The sequence below is a fragment of the Danio rerio genome, chromosome 20 (assembly GCF_052040795.2).
Source record: "Danio rerio strain M-AB ecotype USA chromosome 20, GRCz13ab, whole genome shotgun sequence".
NCBI classification, from domain to species: Eukaryota; Metazoa; Chordata; class Actinopteri; order Cypriniformes; family Danionidae; genus Danio; species Danio rerio.
In genome coordinates, this window is record NC_141040.1 from 39,633,466 (window position 1) to 39,657,445 (window position 23,980).

Genomic DNA, 23,980 nt, shown 5'->3' on the forward strand with positions numbered 1-23,980 from the left:
TTAGGATAAAGTTAATTTCGTTAAAAGTAACTTTACCCTGTGAAGAAGTGCTTACAACACCATATATATTTTGCAAATGTTTCAAGATTCGAATAGTTTCTTTTTGCATAAAAAAAAACAATGCAGATGTAGTGTGAATACTTTGATATGTTGGCTTTGCTAAAAGATATACACTTTTGCAAAAAGGTGTATTTTTAACTTCTTATTTTACCCTCATTTTCACTAGGCTCAAAGTCAGGACCTTCCTTAAAACAGCAATGCATTAGCAACAAGTCATACATTCTTTAATAGAAGTTTTCTTTTTTTAGCTAGGCATTTTTACTTGTACTGATATACAAAGAAATTAGCATTGCATGTGAGGTTTACTTTTTTCCTTAGTGTGACACCTAATAAGAAATAATGCATCTAAATTAATTTAGTTTCTGATTATTGACTTGTCCAAGAATGTAATAATCCAAAAAATTAGATTAACCTCTATTGTATTGAAAATAATTTTCCATAGGAAGCTGAAGAGTATTGTTTCAACAGTCAGATACAAAAAAAAGAAATCTGTGTTGACCTGCTTTGATTATCTTGGGTCTGAATGCAAATGACAAGGCTTTGTTTTTGGCTGTTTAGCTAAACATATGCTGGTGGAAGGTGCACAAGTACATGATCTTGTTCAAGGATTATGTGTAAGTAGTCTTGTGTTATTATTGTTATTATTATTAGTCATGCTGTCTTTTATTAAGATTTTACTATGTATTTTTACATCAGCCTGATGACGTCGAAAGCAAGGATCCCCAAGATGACTTGAATACTTCATTCGAAGAGCAAAACGGTTACCATTCAATCTTAAAGGGGTGGTCCAGAGTCATTTTTTTAAAGCTTGTCCTCAATGGGCTCTGATTGGTCCGCTAACCTATTGTATTGTGATTTGTCAATTGGTTCCACATCACCAGGAAATGTTATGTTTCTAACTAGCAATTCAGTTCGGTCATACCTGGGCTGGTAAAATAAAATTTGACATCTTACACATGCTTATAACCTGAATACATATGCAAGTAATACAAAACTTCCACATATATTTGTGAACTCAAGTTAATTATTTCAAGTGGAAAACTGCTGCATAGAGAGCAATATCTTTTTTTTTTATAATTCTCTGGAACATTATTAAAAATAAATTGTTAGCACTACTCTTTGTATCATGCTCTTTGGAAGCCAAATACAGAAACAGAACAAGCTACATGAAAATAGCAAAGCTTGGACAGCATTTTACCTTTCATTACTACTAATGTTACAAAGCCTTTGTGACCACACTCTTTTGCTGCATGTTTCATGGCATGTAAACCAAAGGATTTACGACAATATTGACCCAGATGTAATTTTTGTAGCCCCCAAACTTTGTTTGCAGTAGACTTTGCTAAGCTAACTCTATAAAAGCCTATGTCTCTCTTTGCATTAAACTTTGAGTGTCTTACATTTTAAAGTTTTTGGTTATGTTCACACTGCTATATTACACAAAAACGAACATTTAAAATATGATTTTATAGTGGACCGCCCCTTTAAATAGTTTCAACATCTTACTGCCATTTCATTTGAATTTTCAATGTGTATTCATAGTCATTTTATTGTTAAAAGATGGTGCAAAGATGAGTACTGCAGTGGATTTACTGCTGGATTTCCTTGACACAGCTCCCCGTGATAAGGTGCGTTATCTTTTTTTTCTTATTTCTCTCCTGAAAGATTTGCACCACCCAGAGGCTAAGAGTGTTTGTCCTCATGCCATGTTTTACAGGTACAGGATGTGAGTGAAACTGATGCCTTGCTTGAGGAGTTTAATAGTATGTTGGTAACATTCCATATTTAATTATAAGTTGTTTAACAAATGTGACCCTGGGCCACAAAAACTTAAGTCTTAAGGTTACATTTTTGAAAGATTATACATGAAGCTGAATAAATAAGCTTTTTTTCCATTGATACATGGTTTTTATGAACAGACGATATTTGGCCAAAACACAACTATTCAAAATGGATCCACATTTATATTTATTACATTTATTATACCTATGCATATTACTTATGAAAAATTAGATTTTGATATACCTAAAGTAAATTTACAAGATGTCTTCATGGAACATGATCTTTAACTGATATTTGAATAGTATTTAGCATATAAGAAAAATAGACGATTCTCACTGATGTAACAACTGCCTGCTATTCATACAACTGTATCTGTGCAACTTAAGATTTTTATAATCCAGGGTCACAAATATAAAATGAATGTACAGAACTCAAATTAATGATCTTTCTTTCACCTTTTAAGTCCATGTCACTGAAGACCTTATTGTTCTGACCAGTGATGATGGAGCAGAGTCTGACACTGCATCTGATGGCACGGTATTGTTTAATATAAACTCATGAACTACTAACATTTGAGAAGTTTCATACATGCATAAACACACACACACACATATATATATATATATATATATATATATATATATATATATATATATATATATAAAGAATTATATTTGTGTGAATATGTATGTATTTGTTTATTTTCTTACTTTGATTGAATATTTCAGCTTCATGGAGATGCAGTGGCCATGGAAGTCGGTCCTGATACTGAAGAATCTTCATGTAAGTGTACATTTAAACCTTACTGTTGTCCTTACAAATGACTCCTTTGTGGTCACTTTTGAAATGGTTGTTTACAGGCTTTCAGGAAAGGTCAAATGCTTCTGATTGCACCAGCGCAGAAGACTCACAAGTCACTCATTTGACCCTTAAAGTTGAGGATGCATCTGACGATGTCATTTTTGTTGGTGTTTTGCAAGAATCCCAGGCAGTGGTTCATGAGCCCGAGAGTGAAAAAGAAAAGCGTGATTAGTCTAAACAATTGTATACTTTTGGGTAGGGGAAATATACCCTACGACTAACATTTTGTTAAGTGTTGTTGTTTTTTTACATTTAAATTTAAATAGCCAAAAACTTGTTGATGTGTTAAGTAATTCCTGTCAACTCAATTTAAATCATAAATCATATAATAGCAACAAAAGCACTTCTGCTTTTTTTCAAATTTGAGTTTTGCTTTCTACAGTTTAGTTGTTTCTCTGTAAGGATTAAGGCTGCTTTGTTTTTTGTTTACTACACAGCCTTTAATTGTATACATTATTATATAAAAAACTCTCAAGTTAGATGTTAGCCTGGGATTTTGTAGTTTGTTTAGAAAGTTCTTAAATGTTTACATTTGTGGTGAAAAGGTAGTCTGCTGCATCTTGTGGTAACTGGTTGAAATTTTCTTTAATAAATAGGCACTCTTTGTGTGTCGCACTTATATCAACCGTTCTTAAAAATATGTTGTTATTCAGACTTTGTAAGAGACAAAAACAAACCAAAGGTAAGACGTTTAATAAACAATATCTCAAATACATAAACATAACTTGTGCTTTTTTGTGTAGTTGTACTGGAAACCAAAATACCCAAATTTCATTAGATTAAAAAATAATATATTTATTAACGAGCAGTTTAGTAGTGTAGAAACTGATTTCACTGGAAATCACAAATCATAATTACAGATCTTAGACTCCACCACAAGCCCCTCCACTATGTTAAGATCATTACCATGATTGGTCAACACAGGATATGAAGAATACAGTTGATAGAATTAAAACTGGAACTAATTGTCTGCTATCTGCCTTCCATTAACATTGGTCACAGAATTAAAAACATTGCATTGATATCGAAAACCTCTAAAGGACTATAAAAATATTAAGGCTTAGGACAAAGGACGGTGATGTGTTGTAAAAAATGTAAATCTATTGCACTGTGTCTGTTTTGGGAAGCAGGTGGATGGTAGCTTATGAAACCTCTCATATGTCATCCTGTAGAGACTATTTTTACATATCATTTTAACCCATCATTCTCATACACTGCAGTCAATATTTAGCCTCCTTGATGAAATTTCAAAACTTTCTTGCAAATCGATAAATTGGCCCTTTCTTGAACATGAAAGCATTTTCCCCGTTACATGTGCATTCACAACATTATAAAAATCACTGCACTTATTATTTTATGTTACATGATTAAATAGATGAATGTGGTATAGTAATATTGGTTCCTGGAATCAAGTTGTCATCTTTTCCTTCAATTAAAGGATCCCACTGATTGAAGTCTCTGTTTAGAGCTTGAAAATAAAGAAAAAGAAAATGTTTATTACATTAAACAAACTCTACCGTTCAGAAATTTAAGGTTGATAATAGCTTCTTTACAATCCTATAATTGAACATTAATGCTGGTAAACAGGGCTCCCACAGGTCATGGAATTTTAAAAGGTCTGTTCCAGACATTTTTTTATTTGTCACTTTAAATTTTACTTTCCTTTTATCAAAATGTAAATTTTTAAAATAATTTTTACTGTTATGGTTATGATATTTTCCAGCTTTATATTTTTCTTTTCATGCTGACAGGCCAGGATAAGTGACCCTCCAGGACTGACTTTGGACACCCCTGCCCAAGACTAGACACATTCAAAATAAAAGTTTATAAATTGTGTTTACCATGTATATATAAATGCATCCATGCAAGTATATATTTGAGCAATATAATACAGATTTTATATAAAGATTTAATACATGTTTGTTTGTACTGTATATACTTGGGGGTGTCCAAACTCCATCCTGGAGGGCCAGTGTCCTGGAGAGTTTAGCTCCAACTTGCTTCCACAACACCTGCCATGAAGTTTCTAGTATATCTAAAGCTGTGGTTACACTGGGCTTTTCTCCCCTTAGACTTCCGTTCATTTGCACGTTAAGTTTCGCAGGTCGCTGTGGTGCAAAGTTCAAGCTTGGTGAACTCTGACCTGCGAAATCGCATCACTTGACTGCGTGAGACCAACTGAGGATTAAAACATGACCTCTCTGGACAGAAATTTAAAACATGGAGCAATAGCTCGCTTTTTTTAATGCCTAATAATCTTGTTTATTCCTGTCCCTTTTCACAGCGTCGCATGACAGAATTTTTCATTATCAAACTCTAGTGTGACCGCAGCTTAATAAAAGCTTGATTAGCTGGTTCAGGTGTGTTTGATTAGGATTGGAAATAAACTCTCCAGGACAGTGTGGACACCCCTGGTATATAGTTCAGCATTAATTACAATATATTGTTTTTGCATTGATATCGCAATGTGCAATTCCGCAGAGGTTACATCGCAAAGATATGTAAGGTTAAGAATAAGAGTTGACCAGAAGCCACAGAATTGTATTTAATCACTGTATTTATATGATTTATGCAAAACAAAAAAGTCTTAGAATTTTTGTCTTGTTTCTAGTCCAAACATCTACATTTCAAAGCAAAGAATCTCACGTAACCCATTTTGCTTATTTTTCTGACTGTAAAAAATACTTTTTTACTTGCTTTAAGAAATTTTGATAATTGGACTAGAAACTAGGAAAATTAAATACTTTTTTTTTCATTGTGATAAATTTTTGTACCTGAATACTGTTAGAAAACCATCAAATAGTGCTATTTAAAATATTTTGTGAAACTATTCATATCACAATATTTATTGCCGAAAAATAAAATATCGCAATATTTTCCAATATTGTGCAGCCCTAGTATTAACTAATGTATTATTCAAATCAAAATTTGCACTTGTTAATGACCAGTAAGCTAACATGAACTAACATTATTTAACATTAAATTACATAAACAAAGATTAATAAATACATTACTAATACTTTTATACACTAATACATTAACTAACAAACAAGGATTTAAATGGTAGTGGGATTGCATAGGTAGAGAAATTGCTGAGCATATTTATACAAAATAATACTGAACTCACACAAGTGCCTCTGAAGAAAAGCCAAAGTTGCTTTGTTACAAAGATCCAAGGCAATGTGTGGATCAATCTCTCCTTTCAGCTTCATGAGCCGTCCAATCCAGTTTCCCGTAAGAAATGTGAAGTCTGGAAAGCTCTGATGGACTGTGCCTCTGCCAGAAAAAAACAAAAAGTGTCAAGCAAAACTAAATGAACAGCATTTTTAAATGATAATAATAGGAACTGACTTGATGGTAATCATTTTTCTGGGAAAGATAGCAGAGTCCAACTTCTTCATGCGAATGATATTGCCAATCCACTGAAATTTTTCAGAGTTAATAAAAAAGATTGGCTGCTTCACTCCAGGGAAGATCTCCTCATCCAAGGGAAACATCCAGGTGTCCAGTGCCACACCACACCTAAAAAGCAACATTGATGAGAGGAAATTTATAAGGTTTTGCAATTAATCTTTGTAAGCTTTAAAAATGGACAAAAAAATTCCTGGACTCATTTGAAATCTGAATTTAACACTGATGTTTTCATTAATGTTTCAAGTCGTCTATTACAGTGCATGTCAAATTTTTCTGCGGTCTATACAAATGCGGCAAAAAACAAAACAGGAAACGATCAAAGTGTGAGGGACAAAACAGAAGCAAACCACAAAGACTGAAAGCAGAGATGCTCAAACAAACAGCCTGATAAATACGGCAATTATCTACCCACAAAATCTTGTATGTGATACAAGATCTTGTGGGTAGATAATTCCCATATTTAGCATTAACAGCCTGTCATGTAAATGTACCGCAAGTGCTAGTCAGCTCAACACGTACTTGAATCGGACTTCCTTGCACAAACATTCAATCACTGTCGCGCCTCCGAAAGAATGTCCCATAACCGCTATTCTACACAAATCCATGGAATTCTAAAATGGAAAAAAGCTCATTATCACTTCTTCACAACACTACAACAAAATATTGCAGTATATGATAAAACAGTAGTTTATTTTGTAATATTCACCTCCATTGTTGACAGATCAAAGTTGGACTGCAAGACGTTTTCCACAGACTTTCCTGAATGGATGTCAAAGAGAATATCCAAAGCTCTGATGCATTCATCTGCTCTCTGCTTTACCTGAAACAAAGAAAATCCAATTTATTTGCACAGAATAACACAGCTTATTTAATGGTGCTTCTTGAAGTTATTCAAAAAATAAAAACAATGCATAGTTCATTTTACTAAACAGCATAAAAATGGGCTTCAAAAAGTAAATATCTGAAAACACTTTTAAGATTTTATGAAACTAGTGATGTCATGCACAGACTACAGGATCATATGAGTGCTGGCTCATAGTGTTTTAAGTAGCATCAACTTTCAAACTGTTTCTGTCAGCTACTGCCATGTATATGTGTGTGAACGAGGATTGGTTGTACCACAAACCATTACATAATGCTTTTTAGTACATCATTGTTGTGTACAGATAGCCTCATAATAAATACATAAATGCATTGTGATTATTCATAGGCATTTCATGCAAAACTACTGAAAGCATCAATATGTAGGATTATAATCCTTTTTCAATTTTTATTATTATTTTTTTTTCCATAGAATTCTTTTCCAACAGATCTACATTCTATTACCTCACACACATGAAGGTAGCCAGATCTACGACAATAACTGGAATGAATGGGCCTTGTGATTAACGATTAGCTCATTAAGCTGATCAGCTAATGTTTAGTTTGTCACATTTGTATTGCTTGCATATTGAAAAACACCTCAAGAATTTGCCTCTCGTGTATTAGGCTGCTACTTGACTGCATACACCAAGGGAGCCTTTGGGCCTGAAATGAAACATGCTATTTTAAACCAAGGCAACCCAGGGTGCTGAAGTATAATTGGGTAAACTGGCAGTGTGTGAAGTTATACAGACCAAAACAAAGACTTTCCGACACACAACCCACATTTTCAAAGAAGAATAACTGAATTGAGTGTTGTTTTTCAGATGATCAAGCATGCTCACTTAGCATGTTTCTTAAATAACTATGAACATAATATGATTTCTGTACTTTAGAAATTCAAAAATGTACACACAACACCTTTTCGTGCTTCACTCATAGATTACTCAATTAACTGCATTTGGTTATTTTAGATTTGACATGATCAAGGATTGTTTTGTTCTTTAAAACACTTCCGATAGTAATGAAAATATATACCAAATGATGATATTTTCTTACGGTAGTAACCTATCGTTTATATATGTAGTAACCTACAGGTTTTAGATATAAACGTTTGGATTTTTTTTAGAGTACCGACCCTGCTTTAGTACAATTTGTGTATGAAAATAGACATGCCCAATATTGTCATTCTTTTTTTTTTTTAAGGAATAATAATTTATGCAGTCATTCACTCGTTTTGACAGCAGATGTGCAGGTGATTTGATGCTTCACAAAAGTTTCAGACATCTTTACCAATTTCAAAATGCTTTTTTTTATGCAAAAATACTTTAAGTATCCTTAAGCTGATTAAGAAACTTAAATAGGCCTACTATAATAAAAAAATCCACTCCAAATAGAATACAAAATAAATTGCTAAATAAAATTTGTAAAGCATGCAGCCCACACATGTGGAAAGTTATTGTGTATCATACTCATAAAAAAAAAGTATAATTATTTTTTTGTGGTTTTTCACCTTTAATGTGATAGGACAGTGAAGGTCAGACAGGAAAGCATTGGGAGCAGAAAGAGGGGATAGATCGGCAAAGGACCTCGAGCCTGGAAGCAAACTCAGTTCTCCGTGAGCACTTTAATGCCATATGTCGGGGCTCTTAACCACTAGGCTATTGGTGTCGACTTGGGTATCATATTTAACAAACAGTTCACTGTGATTTTGCTCACATGGATAATTGAATATTAATCAGATGATGTCATTACACTGCTGTGCCATCAGCCAATCGTTGGATTGCTGATCATGATTTCGAGGATCGATCTGTCCTTCATAACACATGCAGCGGTCTCAGATCAGTTCATCCAGACATTTTAATCTGATTCGCCAACTTGTTTGAAGAACCAAATTAGCCAGAGATCAGTTTTCAAGATGAACAGATCCAGGATCTGCCAGATCTTAAATCATTTAAGCGGCCGATGAGTGAGACATCAGTGTTTTAATCCACTTTCAACCACTTTTCTGATTGCATTAAAAGAAGGCTGGTGAATGTATGGTCATTTTCTGATCGTTTGATCTGAGATTGCAAAATAAGCCTTTCAACTTACATAATGCAGCGCATAAAATGGTTGCAAAACCATGCCAAAAGCCGTTGGTTTGTGTTAGGATCCAAGATGATTTTATAAGGCAAAATTTTAAATCGCCCTGGCTAACATACTTTACCAACACATTCCCTAATGTATGTAATCCTCTAACTTTTGTAGCTTTTTGAGTGCATTTTAATACATGAGTTTTTAGGCTACAAAATTAATTCAGTCAAAAGTGGTTTCAATGGCATCTGGATGTGAATGAAAGTGTACAAGCTCAAGACATTTCAGACACCCATATACACTTGTATTTAGCACCATCCACATGTGATCAGATTGACAAGAACACACATTAATACCAGGTGTAAACTGAGCCTGCGTGTTGGATACCAGATAAGAAATGAGATGCTCTCACTTGTTTGTTTCTCAGGGGAAACTCATTCTCGCCCGTCTTCAATGGTCTGTAGTACATCCAAACCTCTTCAAGATTATCAGACACAGGTTTAGAGATGTCAGATGACATATGTCTTTTTGTTCCTGGCTCAGCATTTTCTTTGAAATAAAATGTTGCAGACGAAGATTCATCCCTGAAATGAAAAAAAGATTTATTACAATGAAAGAAAAATACACAAGGCTCAGCACAAATTGCCTATAACTAACATGTGAAGATATTTAAGGTTTAACGAACACTAAATTAAATATCTAAATAACAGATATTTAAAGCTAGTTTTCAAAATCTGAAAGGCAGTGCATCACTGCGGTTAGTCCTGTGTTGTGTCAGTCCACTGGTAAACACTGTTAAGAATGTGATGACCTAGTTTATACTATTGTTTGCAAACTCTTCACACACTTTTGACTATTACAACATACAAAACCGTTCATTGACACAGGCCAAGTTGAGTCTCTGAACTGCAATTGTGTTCTGGCGGACATCTCTTATCTCAACATACTGGTCCAGACTGAAAGCAAAACAGCTTTTACAGCTAATAAATTCTGAAAGCAAGCACCTGTGCTCCACCGCAGCAACAATGAAGCCCTGTGAGGCCAGTTCAACACATATGGCAGAATACAATGTCCTGAAAATACAACACAGAAACACAGTGAGGCTGCATCAAAGAACTGAGATTATGTCTGCAGACCAATCTTAAAAATCACACACACCTGAAAGCGCCCAGTCCATGGGAAAAAATTATAACAGGATATTTCCCATCCGGTTTAAATGACGCATTCCAGGCTGCTGGGATTTTACATGCCCCTAAAATAAAAGAAGAAAACAACTGATCATCACATGATGACAGTAGCAACCCATGTTTTTAACCACATCTCGAAGCATCGAGGAAGTGGCACAACAGTGACTTTTTCAAAAAGCCTCAGGCAGAATGAAGAGAAAAAAATGCTTACCAAAGAGGTAGTTGAAAATACGTTCACTCAGTGCTCTGTTAATCTTCATGAAGTCTGCAAGGCCATTAAAATACTCCCTACACGGGACCCAATCAGGCAGATGAGGATGCTCGGTTGCTTGGCACGGATAGTAGATTCTCATGAACGTACCCTTGAAGAAACAGAAACATATCTTTAAATCCGCTGATGGCACACAGACAACTGAAGTTCAAGCAATACGTGTACACACTTACCTGGACTGTGTGGCCCACCATCAGGTCTGTGCATCCCACTTGATGGGGTCCTTTTCCTGGTGGGATAGTCATAGTGTTGTTGTGTCCGCTTGAGTTCCCCATTGCGATAACACAGAACCAATTCCACTTCTTAGGAATAAACTGTAAACCTAAAAAGACATCACATTGTTACAGCATGACAAGTCATGACAAGTCTGCTGACTGTTGACAACGGCTCTTTCAGTGTTTTCCAAGAACCACATTTTGGTCCGTTAGTCATATAGAAACTGTCAATCAAAGAAGTTCTCATCTCGTGAGAATAATGTGCTTGTTGGTGTACTCGCAACTCCCACTCACACATAGAGGTAAGGCTGGTTTTATATTCGGATATTCAAACATTCTCCTTAAAAACATAATTTCAGAAAAGCATTCTTTGCAAATTCTAAATAGAGAAATCATATGCACACAGTGACTATCAAAATACAACACTGTTCACAGTTAATCAGATTGTGTTAATGTTGTTTTGAAGTCATACTTGTATGCTAAAGATTGAATATTCCAGTGGTTCTCAAACGTTTTTCATCAAGTAAACCCTCAGAAAAAAATTGTTCTTGCAAGTACAACCATAAAGATTAGTATTGAAGTACAGTAGTGTATTAGGTCCAGTAAAGCAGCTAAAGCTCTGTACAGTTCAAAAACGAGAAATATTAGTTCCTAATTTTAAGAACATTTAAATTAAAATGTCCTTTTAAAAGTTAAAAATGATAGGTTACTGTTATTAAAAAGTAAAAAAAAAAAACTCCATGTTTATCAGCACCTGGAAACATATAAATATATATTTATATAGAAATGAATAGAAATAAATATAGGCGTTATGTCATCATATTCATATATACATTTTTTTGATAATTTATTTAAATATATGTAGCATAATGTACATATGACATTTTTGATTTATCCGCGTACCACTAGAAGGAAGCCCACGTAACGTTACCACTAGTGGTACATGTACCACAGTTTGAGAACAACTGGAATATTCAAAGTAACATGGTAAACAATATAGAGACTTCTAAATGAACGAATGTGTGAATATAAAACCTTTACCTCTATCACTCACACTAGCTTACATAATAAAAAGCAGTTCAAACTATAGTCAGACTTTTTAAAAAAGTATTCAAAAACTTTATGAAAATGAGTGAGTGACGTGATAGGAAGTGGCTGTCTGTCACAACAACGATAACACTGGCATGAGTTTGTTTACTGTTAGCATGTTAGCCACTGTTATCACAGTCGTCAAACGGCTTTTAAAATTGACTTGTAATAACTTACCTGACGTTGACTTTGACCATTCATATACCCTCTTGACCAGAGTCAGCTGAACAAGTCTGCCAACAGAACACATCGACGTTAACAGCGATCCATTGAGCCTCAGCTGAAGTCCACAGTGAGCAGGCGGAGCCTCATCCTGACCATGACTCGACTCATGTGCGTGTTCATTGAGTCACATATCCCTGCTGATTTTGGATCGGTGTGTTTGAACAAATCTTTTTAGTGAACGATTCGTTGAAAGAACACTTCGTACTTAAAGTGACAGTCCGCGTTCCTGGTTTATAAGACGGACAGTAACACAAACCAATAACATTCGAGCACGGGGTGTGACGCAGCACATATTGAACAACACCCCCAGTCCAGTTCTGTTCAAAAGTCAAGATTCGTATGAAAGTGATTCGTATTGGTGAAACAATTAATTTAGTAATAACTGAAGCGCATATTTCTGCCTCAATGTTTTGTTTCTTATTTTATAAAGATTTTTTTAACTTAATGGAAGTTATTTATAGAATGGAAGTCAATGAGCAAACAAACAGCATATTTAAGACACTCACTGTGCTCAATCTAGTCATTCACACAACTCATAAGGGACATTCTACCAGAAACGTACATTATCTGTCCCTGAAATAAAAACATAAATACAGTAGATAAAGTGTATACATTTAGATTTAAAAGGAAATTTTAATATTAATAAGGAAATAGGGCATCACAGTGGCCCTGTGGGCTGCATGATCGCCTCACAGCAAGAAGGTCGCTGGTTCGAGCCTTGGCTGGGTCAGTTGGCATTTCTGTGTGGAGTTTGCATGTTCTTCCCCGTCTTCCTGTGCTCTGGATTCACTCACAAGTCCAAAGACGTGGTATAGGTAAGCTAAATTGTCCGTAGTGAATGAGTGTGTATGGGTGTTTCCCAGTAATGGGGTGCAGCTGGTAGGGCATCCACTGCGTAAAACATGCTGGATAAGTTGGCAGTTCATTCCGCTGTGGTGACCCCGGATTAGTAAAGGTTCTAAGCGTAATAGAAAATTAATAAATGAAAAAAAAGGAAATAAACGTTTTAATCTATCAATGTCATAACAAACGCTCTTAAATAATGTATAGCCTAGTTTTCAGCAAACATGAGTGTTTATTAAGATTGACATAAGAAATTAAGATAAGAAATATAGCAACATTGTGACTGCTTTGGGAAATAGTGTTCATCGTAGACATCACGGGATGACTGATTGTGAAGGAACGTGTAGTCTGGCACATTTGTTACCTACAACAAGTCAAAATTTTATCAGGACAAAAATCGTATAATGTGACATAGTGACTTTCGTAATCGACAATAAAAATCGTGTGATCTGACCGGGGCTTAAGGCTATGACTTTAAAGTGACATCATTTGATGAAGGAAAAGCTGACAGTGATCAAGGATACGTTCTGTCATGAATTGTATGAAGATAGATAGATAGATAGATAGATAGATAGATAGATAGATAGATAGATAGATAGATAGATAGATAGATAGATAGATAGATAGATAAAAATAAGATATTTATTGGAAACCCATAGCCATTAGCCCCTTTCAGCCTTTTTTTTTTTTTTTTTTTTTTTTGACAGTGTAGGAAAAATTCTATTAAATTGCCACAAGGCTATCTTGTATGAACAGCATTTTCTAAATGCAGTAAAATGTTTTCAGAGTTTCCAGAACAAGAAGTTGTAACATTACAAGTACATTGCTGAAAGTTGTGCTGTGTTTGAATAGAGCATTTTTTAATTTACAGCTAAAGTGGTTCTGTTTGGATATTTTTAAGACAATTTACCTGCATTACTGTGTAAAACGAGTTATTGATATCCATAGGAATAAACACAAATGACTACTGGTTTCCAGCATTCCTCAACATATCTGTTTTTTTGTGTTCAGCAGAAGAAAGAAACTCAAAATACATGATTTAATAACTTTAACAATATTGTCTCTATAGTATGCCAGTATTCATATAGCTACTACTATATTGACTTCTCTAATAAAAACAATGCATGTTTGCTGTACTTTAATAGCCTTATCTCTGAAAAAAAATTCAAAGATTATTCCTTGCCTTGGATTTACTATTTTTTTTTAAGTTAAGAGATTGTAAACAATTTGTTTTGGTTGATTTTAAACTGTCAAACTAAGTTGAACATTACTAAATGTAATTTGTTTGTTTAAATTTAACCCATATAAATTGTTTGTACAATTTTGCAGACATCATTTTTTTTTAGTGTACTTAAAAGATTTATTAAAAATCGGGCTGCTCTGAGTTGCATAAACTATTTACTCTCTGCATGTAACTGCACATCATTTATGATGGGAGACACGTGTCCTTTGAGTTGTATTAAAACTATGCTGTCAGTGGTGGGACACTTCAAAGCCATGCTGCAATAAACATGTTCAAAGGCTAAAGTTCTCTTTATATCATTAAAGCGATGACAATATTTTGTACCTCTCATATCGACAGTATGCTTTTACAGAGACTGCTCATCTTCGCAGTGCTGGCTGCAGTACTTCATGCTGTGAGTGAATGATTTTCTCTACTCATAATTTACTCTACATTTCTACAGGCTTCTATACAAATATAGTGTATGGAATTGTTCTGGTATTGTGCAGTGCTGTCTCTTAATGCTTTGAGATTTATAATATTCCTACAATGACTTTCAGGTTCCACTTTCAAGTCGTGTTCATGGTAAGATTAATAATTTAAATGATTTACTGTAATTAATAAACATTTTGTTGGCTTTATCTAAACATAACACTATTTATTCTGCAGAGGTTGAAGATGAACCCAATTTTAACCCTTTCATCAATCTTGGTAATGTGAAGTGTGCTAATGAGTAATGTGCAGTTTTTGTATTATATTACAATGACATCAATGCTCATTTTAATCCTGCTGTTTATTCAAAGTAAACTTTGATTTTGGGTTAATTTACAAAACATTAAACAAATTCATTATCACTAAACCAAATAAATCTTGTATAATTTATATATCAGGAGCAAAAACCCGGCTGATTGAGGGAGACATAGCCTTACCTGTAAGTGCACAGACTGTCTAATAATTAGATTTTTTTTTTACATTTGCTATATTTGTAAAAAAATTTTAACCTGTATGTAATGTATTTGTCTTTACAGCCAGGTCGAATTGGTCTTATCAACACAACATACAGATGGAAGTTCCCTATTCCTTACATTCTGTCTGACAGTTTGGGTATGACATTTTCAAATGTTTACCAAATCAAGCAGAAAGCTAAAATGATAAACTTGTGTTTTACAGTAACGCTTTTAATCATGAATACATTATTGCTCTTTTACACAGACCTTAACGCAAAAGGTGCAATCTATCAGGCATTTGAAGTGTACCGTCTAAAGTCATGTGTTGATTTCAAACCCTATGAGGGAGAGAAGACATACATCAAATTTGAGAAAGGAGATGGGTTTGTGCAGTCAAACATATATCACATTTTTTGTTACATAATTGCAATTGTATGTATTAACCGTATTTAGTAATGTGTCAACGTAAAAAAATAATCAGTTATTTTACGTTTTTGTTTTTTTTTCCGGCAGCTGGGGTGGGTAAATTACTGAAATTTACCGTAAAATAACAGTCGTTAAATGACAGAAATTCACTGGAAATTTTAATTTAAGGAAGTTTCTGCCATTTAACTTCCGCTATTTTACATTTCATTAAAAAAAACATAGAATAACAGGTTTTTTTACAGTGCACATTACACAATTTGAATAACACAATCTAATTATTATACTGCATTACTTTTAGACTATTTACCTAACTTTTTTGTTATATACTTGATTATTTTATATTATATTGGTTTTTAATAAAACAAAATACATCTCATACTTTGTTATTTAAGCACATTTTAAGCAATTTACAGGTTCCCCTTCAAACTTTTCCAATGGTATCTGGATGCAACCTTTATGATGCAAGCTGAGATTGCATCACTCATCGATGCAATGTCAGACACAATGCCCTCAAATGGAGCGACTTTTGTCACTGTGATGGGTAGGGTTAGGGGTGGAGGTAAGCCCAATAAAAAGCATTGGATGCAGCTCAGATTGCACTGCACCAGGTCTGCATCCAGACCCATCTCAGCATTTCCAGGATTTTACAAGTGTGGCAAATGACATATTTACATAAATACTTCATACCATTTTATCAAATGCTATATGTTTTTTATAAAGTTTTCTATATAGTATAGTATTCAAAAATTCTTAAATCATTTACTCACATTTTAAATGTGTAATCTTTCATCTTCACTATAGATTTAATATATTTTTAGGGCATATTTGCCATGGATTTAGTCTTTTATCACTGCTTAATCAAAGGGCACAGATTAAAAAAGACAGGCAGATCACGCTATGCTACAGCACAGACTCCAGAGTTCTCATTTTATACAAAACCAAAATGATTTTATTTTATTGAATTAGTTATTTATTATTATTCATTTAGTAAGATGGATTTTTATGAAGGGCAGCACGGTGGCGCAGTGGGTAGCACAATCGCCTCCCAGCAAGAAGGTCGCTTGTTCGAGCCCTGGCTGCGGGTCAGTTGGCATTTCTGTGTGGAGTTTGCATGTTCTCACCGTGTTCGCCTGGGTTTCCTCCGGGTGCTTCGGTTTCCCACCAATAGTCCAAAAACATGTGGTACAGGTGAATTGGGTAGACTAAATTTTCCGTAGTGTATGTGTGTGAATGAGTGTGTATGGATGTTTCCCAGTGATGGGTTGCAGCTGGAAGGGCATCCACTGCATAAAACAAATGCCAAAAAAGTTGGCAGTTCATTCTGCTATGGCGACAACAGATTATTAAAGGGACTTAGCCAAAAAGAAAATTAACGAATTAATTAATTATTACGAAAGCAACCTGTATTTTTTCAGCACCTGTATGAGCCCTAATACAACATCTATTGTATAATAAACATTACACTAACTGAGCATCAAAATTGTCGTAGGTGTTGGTCTTTTGTTGGAGATCAACAGAACGGACAAGTTCTTTCTCTGGGGCCCGGCTGTGATCATAAGGCTGTGATTGAGCATGAATTGCTGCACGCCTTGGGCTTTTACCACATGCAGTCTCGCCAGGACCGAGACGACTATGTGAAGATCTGGCTTGATCAGGTCATTGAAGGTTAGTTCAGTTGTTTTTCATCATTTGTGTGTAGATTAAAGTCCCAGCGAATGCAGTTTTTTTTAGATGTTAGTATCAGTGGGTTTGTTTTAAGGATATGTATAGATACACATTTTTTTGTTATCACCTTATACTTTAGTTTCTCAAATCAAATCTTCAGACCAATCAAATGCTCTTGAGTATCTGACATGTCCCGCCTCCTTCAGGATGCCTTATGCCAGGGGTGTCCAAACTCAGTCCTGGAGGGCCGGTGTCCTAAATGCCAAACCAGCTAATTCAGCTTTTACTAAATATACTAGAAACTTCCTGCAGGTGTGTTGAAGCAAGTTGGAGTTAAACTCAGCAGGACACTGGCCCTCCAGAACCGAGTTTGGACACTCATGCCTTATGTATTTGAGCTCAAAAACTCTCACTGCCAGAGCTGTAATAAAAACTAAATGCTATAGGCTATTTTTTAAAAGAGGGAGAAGCTACTCTATGTCTTGCCCTGTCTTCATGTTTCAGCTAAATTTATATCAGTCATTCAACCAGGGCCTGAGCAAGCTGAACTGCCGCTCTAGGCAAACGACAGTCATGCCACCCTTAACCCTAAAGTAAAAGTGGGGGGTGGGGTGGGGTTATAAATGAGGGCGCAGGTGGTAAGGGTAGTGTCGCGGACGCTGCCCTCTCTATTCTGGCCCCCTAGACGCGGATATAACTGAGGGTGCGGGTGGTGAGGGTAGGCTGCCGCCCTAGGTGGGTGTCTAGGTCGCCTCTATGGACGCGCCGTCCCTACATTCAACAAAGAGTTACATTTCAAAACACTTCATGTGATCTTTAAGAACACTCTGTTATAATTTTGTTTCATCATGTCTATAAAATCTCACATAATGCTTCCTTTTCTTTTCCAGGCTTGGAGCATAATTTTAACAAATATGATGACAGTTTTGTCACAGACCTAAACACACCATATGACTACGAGTCTGTTATGCATTATCGTCCATTTGCTTTCAACAAAGACCCCTCTATTCCTACTATTACCACCAACATCCCAGAGTTCTACAAAATCATCGGACAATACCTGGACTTCAGTGAGATGGATATTGTCAGACTGAATCGAATGTACAACTGCTGTAGGTTAATAATACACAATAAGATAAATGAATTAACATGTTAGCTCGTATGTAACCTAGAAGTGGTCTGCTCTTCCACAGCCTCTTCTCTTACCCTGCTGGACCAGTGTGCTTTTGAAAAGATCAACATCTGTGGGATGGTACAGAGTTCGACTGATGATGGCGATTGGGTCCATCTTAAGAGCTCTGAGGATCATACTCTCAGCGGACAATGCAGAGGTGACAAAAAGGCCTGCAATACACATTTTCCAGAGTGGATGCAGTATGATTAAATTAAACAAACATTTTGGCTTGTGATTTCAGATTTAGGATATACTATGCACTTTGACACGTCCAGTGGACAGGCAGAGAGATCTGCTCTAATCGAGTCCCGCATCCTATATCCAAAAAGGAAGCTGCAGTGCTTACAGTTTTTCTACAAAATGACGGGGAGTGCAAAGGACAGGCTAGTGATTTGGGCCAGGATGGATGATGGAACGGGAGAAGTGCGTAAATTAAAGAAACTGCAAACAATCTGGGGTAATTATTTTCTTTGTGAACTATACTAGAAGCCTACACTGTTAAAAATAAAGATTCTTTCTTTATTTACTTTGAATACTACTGTAATAATGAAATTCTCTCTTTATTTACTGCTATAGATTAAGCTGACATGTACTTAAAAAGTTACTTATAGTAGAAAGCCTGTTGGCCATCAAAATAAAGTGTTAGCAGATATTAAGTAGAAAGTCTAATACTCTCATTTGCATAGAGAAAGGTTTTTGAAGTCAACAGTATGTACATAATCCAACCCAGACTCATTCTGAAAACGTACCGCTAATACATTTCTGGAGAGCGTCAAATACGTCCACCAGGTGCTATGTTTTTTAGCAGTTTTTGTTTTTGCGAATCCACCAGAGTCCACTGTGTACGCTTTTTCAGGTCTCAAATGCCTCTCGAGTGCCATTCGCACCTGCTGTTCTCACGTAAATCCACCAGAGGCCGCTTTTGACTGTTTGACTGACTGAATGGCTGACTGACCCTCCCTCTTTCCCTAAACCCAACCAATAGTGTTTTCAAAAGCACCGATTGACCCGCCACCCACTTCCCTAAACCCAACCGACAGTTTTTAAAAGCAATCCAGAAAAAGAAAAGCCCTCACCTGATTTTTACCATGTTTTCTGATTTAACCACATTCTCACCCTGTTATTTATTTGTTTATTTTATTTTTTGGATTCTGTTTTTGTCTTTTCCACTTTCTGGAACCGTTCTTCGCCGTACTCTAACACCATCATCGTGGTCAACTTTTTTCTGCGTCTCAAGTCCGCCAACGTACATTGTGAGCTAACTTGACAAACTGATAACAGCAGAAAAGCCGTAGGTAAGCGGACAGCTGATAAGCGCGAAAAGAAACAGCGTCACACCGCCCTGTAGTGTTTGTTTAAAAAATAAAATGCAGCTATACGTACTTCTGGCTACATAATTCCCGATCTCAAAATGTTTAAAGGGCTGTGTTTTCAGAATGAGCCTGTGTTGCAACCATCGTTTAAGGTAAAATGAATGTGGTGATAAAGTGCCTTTCTTACCCAGCTGATGAAGACAAAACATGGAAGATTGCCCATGTGCCGATGCAAGTTGGGGCAAAATTCCGCTATGCATTCCAAGCAGTGAAAGGTGATTCGAGCAGCTCTGGAGGAGGTATATTCATAGATGACATCAGCCTAACAGAGACACACTGTCCAGCAGCTGTCTGGCGCATCCAAAACTTCTCCATTATCCTTGAAAAGGCAGACTACAGCACTGTGCTGAACAGCCCTCGTTTCTACAGCCCTGAGGGTTATGGTTTTGGGATTCAAGTGATTCCACTGTCTGGCTACTCTGATTATGCTGGTAACTACACTGGTCTGTACTTCCATTTGATCAGTGGTGACAATGACATTGTGATGCAGTGGCCTGCTGTGAACCGCCAGGCCACTATAGTGGTGATGGACCAAGATCCGGATATTAGGTTGAGGATGTCTTCTGCTCGTAGCCTCACCACTGACCTGAGCAAAGGTATTTGAGGTCATTACCATGTTTGGGGAAACAATGGGGGAAAATCAACTTGTTTTAGAAACCAAAATGAAATAGAATGGTGAAGGAAATGTTAGATCTAATTTTAGTTGGAAGCAATTATATTAAATTGATTGCAATAATTACAATTTGATTGAATTTATACATTTTAGGATAGCTTAAACAAAATCTTTTTTGCATTACTTGATGTTTAACGTTTATATCATGAATTCTTGCTATATTCATTTTAACACAAGCTTATGTGACCTTGTGTTTCTCTGACCTTTATATTCACATTATGTGAATGTGTGAGACCAAAAGGAGATCAAACATGGCCTCTATGTAAATACATTTTAAATATGGAGCAATTGTTCGTAAATAAATGTTGCATCATCTTGTTTTTTTTCCTTCCTCTTTTCGCTGCATCGTCTGACAAAATTTCACATGCAGAGCTTTTGCACTGGAATTTGTGCTTTGCATTTTTAAATTGTTTAAATTAAACTTAATTTGATCAATTATTTTAACATTAATGAGCACTTTAAACGTGACTTTTAAGTGATGCATAATAAATAAGTGCAAATCAATTTGAGTTTATTTGTAAAGAGCTTTTCACAATAATGATCATTGCAAAGCAGCTTTACAAAATACACACAATAATAAATTACATTCAAAATCAAGAAGAGTTAGGGCTCTGAGTATACGGTGGACAGTGCAGGGTCATGCATATACTGTGTTGAACTGCAGTTATACACTAAGTTGATTAGAATTAGAACAATTAGAAATATTAGAGGAGGGGGGAGGCATTACTAATTAAGGGGGACCTGTCCTTGTCAATGTCTGTGACGGTTATGCCCTTGATAAAGATTGAAATTTTCATCTTTACATTAATGTTTTCTAGTAAATGGAGAACAACTATTGTGGGACAATCCAAAAAAGGTTGGGACCCTTGACCCAAGCGATGGTTTTTGGCGAGGACCATCAAAGGGATGGAATACTTTCATAAAGCACTACGATTTACACAGACGAAATTACCTGAAAAATGATGACCTCATCATCTTTGTTGACTTTGAAGGTATGCTACACACTATATTAACCCCGCCCCTAACCCTAGCCCACACAGTGAGCGCATGTGTCTGAGAGTGCATGTGCAAGTCTGCAGCCAGACACTATTGGAGAAATTGTCTAATTGTTTGATTGTGTGTGTCTCTTTAAAGACTTAACAAGCCTGATAAAGAGTGAAGTTCCGACTGCCCCAAAGGTTTGAGGGAGAAAAGACTGTAAGTTGGCTGATTTAGAGTAAATACAGCAATAAAATACACAACTATTATTTTTTTATATAGTTATCAGATTGAAAGGATTGATCACTCCAAACCAAACATTCTTACTATTTAATCCCTATTAATATTTCTTCAAAATGTCAACAGAAAAAAAAATAACTCAAAACATATTTGAAATAAGTGAAGGTGAGTAAATAATGTGTAAACGTTTTGTTTGTGGGTGAACTATCCCTTTACCCTCCTTTTTATCTATCAGTGCTTAATTTGGATGTAATCATTAGTTAAGTTACACACAGTATTATAAATATGAGAAATTGTTTGAGAATTCATTTTGATTCATTAATTTGTATTTCTCTAAACAGGTGTCACACTTTAAAGTCTGAAGAGCTGTGTGGATTGTGGAGAACATCTTAAATATGTTAATGATGGAAGTAAAACTGTGCTACTGAAACAGTGTTTTAGATATTCTGCTACTTTTGAAACATTTTTAATAAAGTCATCAATTGCCAAAATTGCTTTCTGAAATTATTCACCTGCATGCATGAACTTTGTAGTTTTCAGTGTTCAGTGTTCACTTAAAAATGTAAATGTGAGATAATGTGCTAATCTTATCTGAAATCTCCCTGATATGATATGACTATCTATATTTGAGTACTAAGGCTATCCTCATCCCAGTGTCTTGTCCTGCAGTAAACATATTAACTCTACACCTCCCATCTTTTATTATGAGTTTACTGATCAAATACACATTAGTTAATTTACACATGAACTTTTGTGCTTTAAACAAAAACTCTGTCATCATTTACTCACTGTTCTCTTGTCACAGACTTGTTTGAGTTTCCTATTTTTTCTGTTGAAAAAAAAAAAGTTATTTTAAAAAATAACCATTGATTTATAGTTGGCTACTTGTGCTTGAAAGTCAAAAAGGAAGATATTTACTATAGAGTGTTTACTGGTTGCTAACATTTTCAAAATATCTTTTTTTGTGTTACATAATAAAGACACTCATAAAGTATTGAAACCACATGAAGGGGAAAAACAGTAAAAAAATTAATTTGTGTAAATTTTAATTTTAGTGTTAACTATCCCAACTGTCAATTATTGGGTTCAAATATGCAAATAAGAAAACACTATTATGGTCTGTTTTGAACATTCTGTTGACAATAACACTGCACCTACATGCCAACTACATTGCATTGCAATGCAGTATTGGCAGACTGCCTGCTTAATATCGGCTATCTTATTATAATGATGATTTCCCAACAGACAAATCTATTGACCACAAATAACTTACATTTACGGACACTTTATTAGGTACACTTGTCCAACTGCTGCTAAGCACAAATATCCTGGTTTATAGAGAGTGGTTAATAAAAAAATAGACTGGATCGAGCTGATAGAACAACAGTAACTCAAACCCTCTCATTACAACCGAGGTATGCAGATGAGCATCTCTGAATGCACAACATGTTGAACCTTGAGGCAGAGGGGCTACAGCAGCAGAAGACCACACTGGGTGCCACTCCTCTCAGCTGAGAACAGGAAACTGAGGCTACAATTCACACATTCACCAAAATTGGACAATAAATGATTGAAAAAACGTTGCCTGGTCTAATGAGTCTCCATTTCTGCTGCAACGGATGGTTGGGTCAAAATTTGGCATCAACAACATGAAAGCATGGATTCATCCTAGCTTGTATTAAGGGTTCAGGCTACTGGTGGTGTTATGATGAGGGGGATATTTTCTTGGCACACTTTGGGCTCATTAGTACCAACTGAGCATCATGTCAATGCCACAGCCTACCTGAGTATTGTTGCTGACCATGTCCGTCCCTTTATGGCCACAGTGCACTCATCTTCTGATGGCTACTTCCAGCAGGACATTGTGCCATGTCATAAAGCATAAATCATCTCAGACTGGTTTATTGAACATGACAATGAGTTCACTGTACTCAAATGGTCTTCGTCACCAAATCTCATTCTAATAGAGCACCTTTGACGGGATGTGGTGGAACGGAAGATATTTCCAGTATTTTGATGAATCTATGTCTTGAAAGGATTAAGGCAGTTCTGAAAAAAAGAGCACCTTTTTGTTGTGGTGGAATGCGAGATACTCATCATGGATGTGCAGCCGACAAATCTGCAGCAACTGTTTGATGCTATCATGTCAATATAAACTAAAATCTCTAAGAAATAATTCCAGTATCTTGTTGAATCTACAAAGGATACAAAGGATTAAGGCAGTTCTGAAGGCAAAAGAGGGTCCAACCTAGTACTATAGGTGTACCTAATAAAGTGACCAGTGAGTGTAAGTCTACCAGTATAGGTCAACCACTAACACTAGCCTGTCTATTATTACTGTATGTACATGCAACATCATATGAGCCAACAGAATATGTGAAAGGGACCAATAAAAATA

At 35.6% G+C, this 23,980-nt stretch overlaps 3 protein-coding genes across 5 annotated transcripts in view; 2 read left to right on the forward strand and 1 right to left on the reverse strand.

The window, feature by feature from the left end:
* The window catches only part of tdrd6a (tudor domain containing 6a), a 23,878-nt gene extending 20,456 nt beyond the window's left edge, over window positions 1-3,422 (forward strand). The window contains exons 11-17 of one of the 2 annotated variants that reach the window (XM_087297484.1): window positions 619-674; window positions 757-820; window positions 1,621-1,688; window positions 1,778-1,823; window positions 2,306-2,379; window positions 2,571-2,625; window positions 2,703-3,422. In XM_087297484.1, the coding sequence (XP_087153610.1) occupies window positions 619-674; window positions 757-820; window positions 1,621-1,688; window positions 1,778-1,823; window positions 2,306-2,379; window positions 2,571-2,625; window positions 2,703-2,875 (536 nt within the window). In that variant the 3' untranslated portion in view covers window positions 2,876-3,422. 2 annotated transcript variants of the gene reach the window in all.
* On the reverse strand, window positions 3,363-12,264 carry pla2g7 (phospholipase A2, group VII (platelet-activating factor acetylhydrolase, plasma)). Its single transcript, NM_213189.3, is given in 11 exon segments — window positions 3,363-4,171; window positions 5,831-5,979; window positions 6,055-6,225; window positions 6,637-6,728; window positions 6,824-6,937; window positions 9,467-9,638; window positions 10,059-10,127; window positions 10,213-10,306; window positions 10,453-10,603; window positions 10,686-10,834; window positions 11,994-12,264. Coding segments are annotated over 11 exon segments (1,335 nt in total). The 5' UTR covers window positions 12,067-12,264; the 3' UTR covers window positions 3,363-4,070.
* A 2,178-nt stretch (window positions 12,265-14,442) lies between these two features.
* On the forward strand, window positions 14,443-22,073 carry mep1a.1 (meprin A, alpha (PABA peptide hydrolase), tandem duplicate 1). 2 transcript variants are annotated; one of them, NM_001030281.2, is given in 14 exon segments: window positions 14,443-14,521; window positions 14,667-14,691; window positions 14,776-14,817; window positions 14,997-15,037; window positions 15,135-15,210; window positions 15,319-15,436; window positions 16,969-17,144; window positions 18,035-18,256; window positions 18,338-18,475; window positions 18,560-18,775; window positions 19,823-20,287; window positions 21,183-21,356; window positions 21,499-21,561; window positions 21,924-22,073. In NM_001030281.2, coding segments are annotated over 13 exon segments (1,797 nt in total). In that variant the 5' UTR covers window positions 14,443-14,467; the 3' UTR covers window positions 21,549-21,561; window positions 21,924-22,073.
* Window positions 22,074-23,980: the final 1,907 nt, after the last annotated feature.

What these genes read in the sequence shown, in the direction of transcription:
- mep1a.1 (XM_087296828.1), top strand. Translation starts at nt 17,084, where the DNA reads ATGCAGTCTCGCCAGGACCGAGACGACTATGTGAAGATCTGGCTTGAT. An exon ending in GAAACTGCAAACAATCTGGG is followed by an intron (nt 18,776 to 19,822) that starts GTAATTATTTTC and finishes TTTCTTACCCAG; the next exon opens with CTGATGAAGACAAAACATGG. An exon ending in CATCTTTGTTGACTTTGAAG is followed by an intron (nt 21,357 to 21,498) that starts GTATGCTACACA and finishes GTCTCTTTAAAG; the next exon opens with ACTTAACAAGCCTGATAAAG.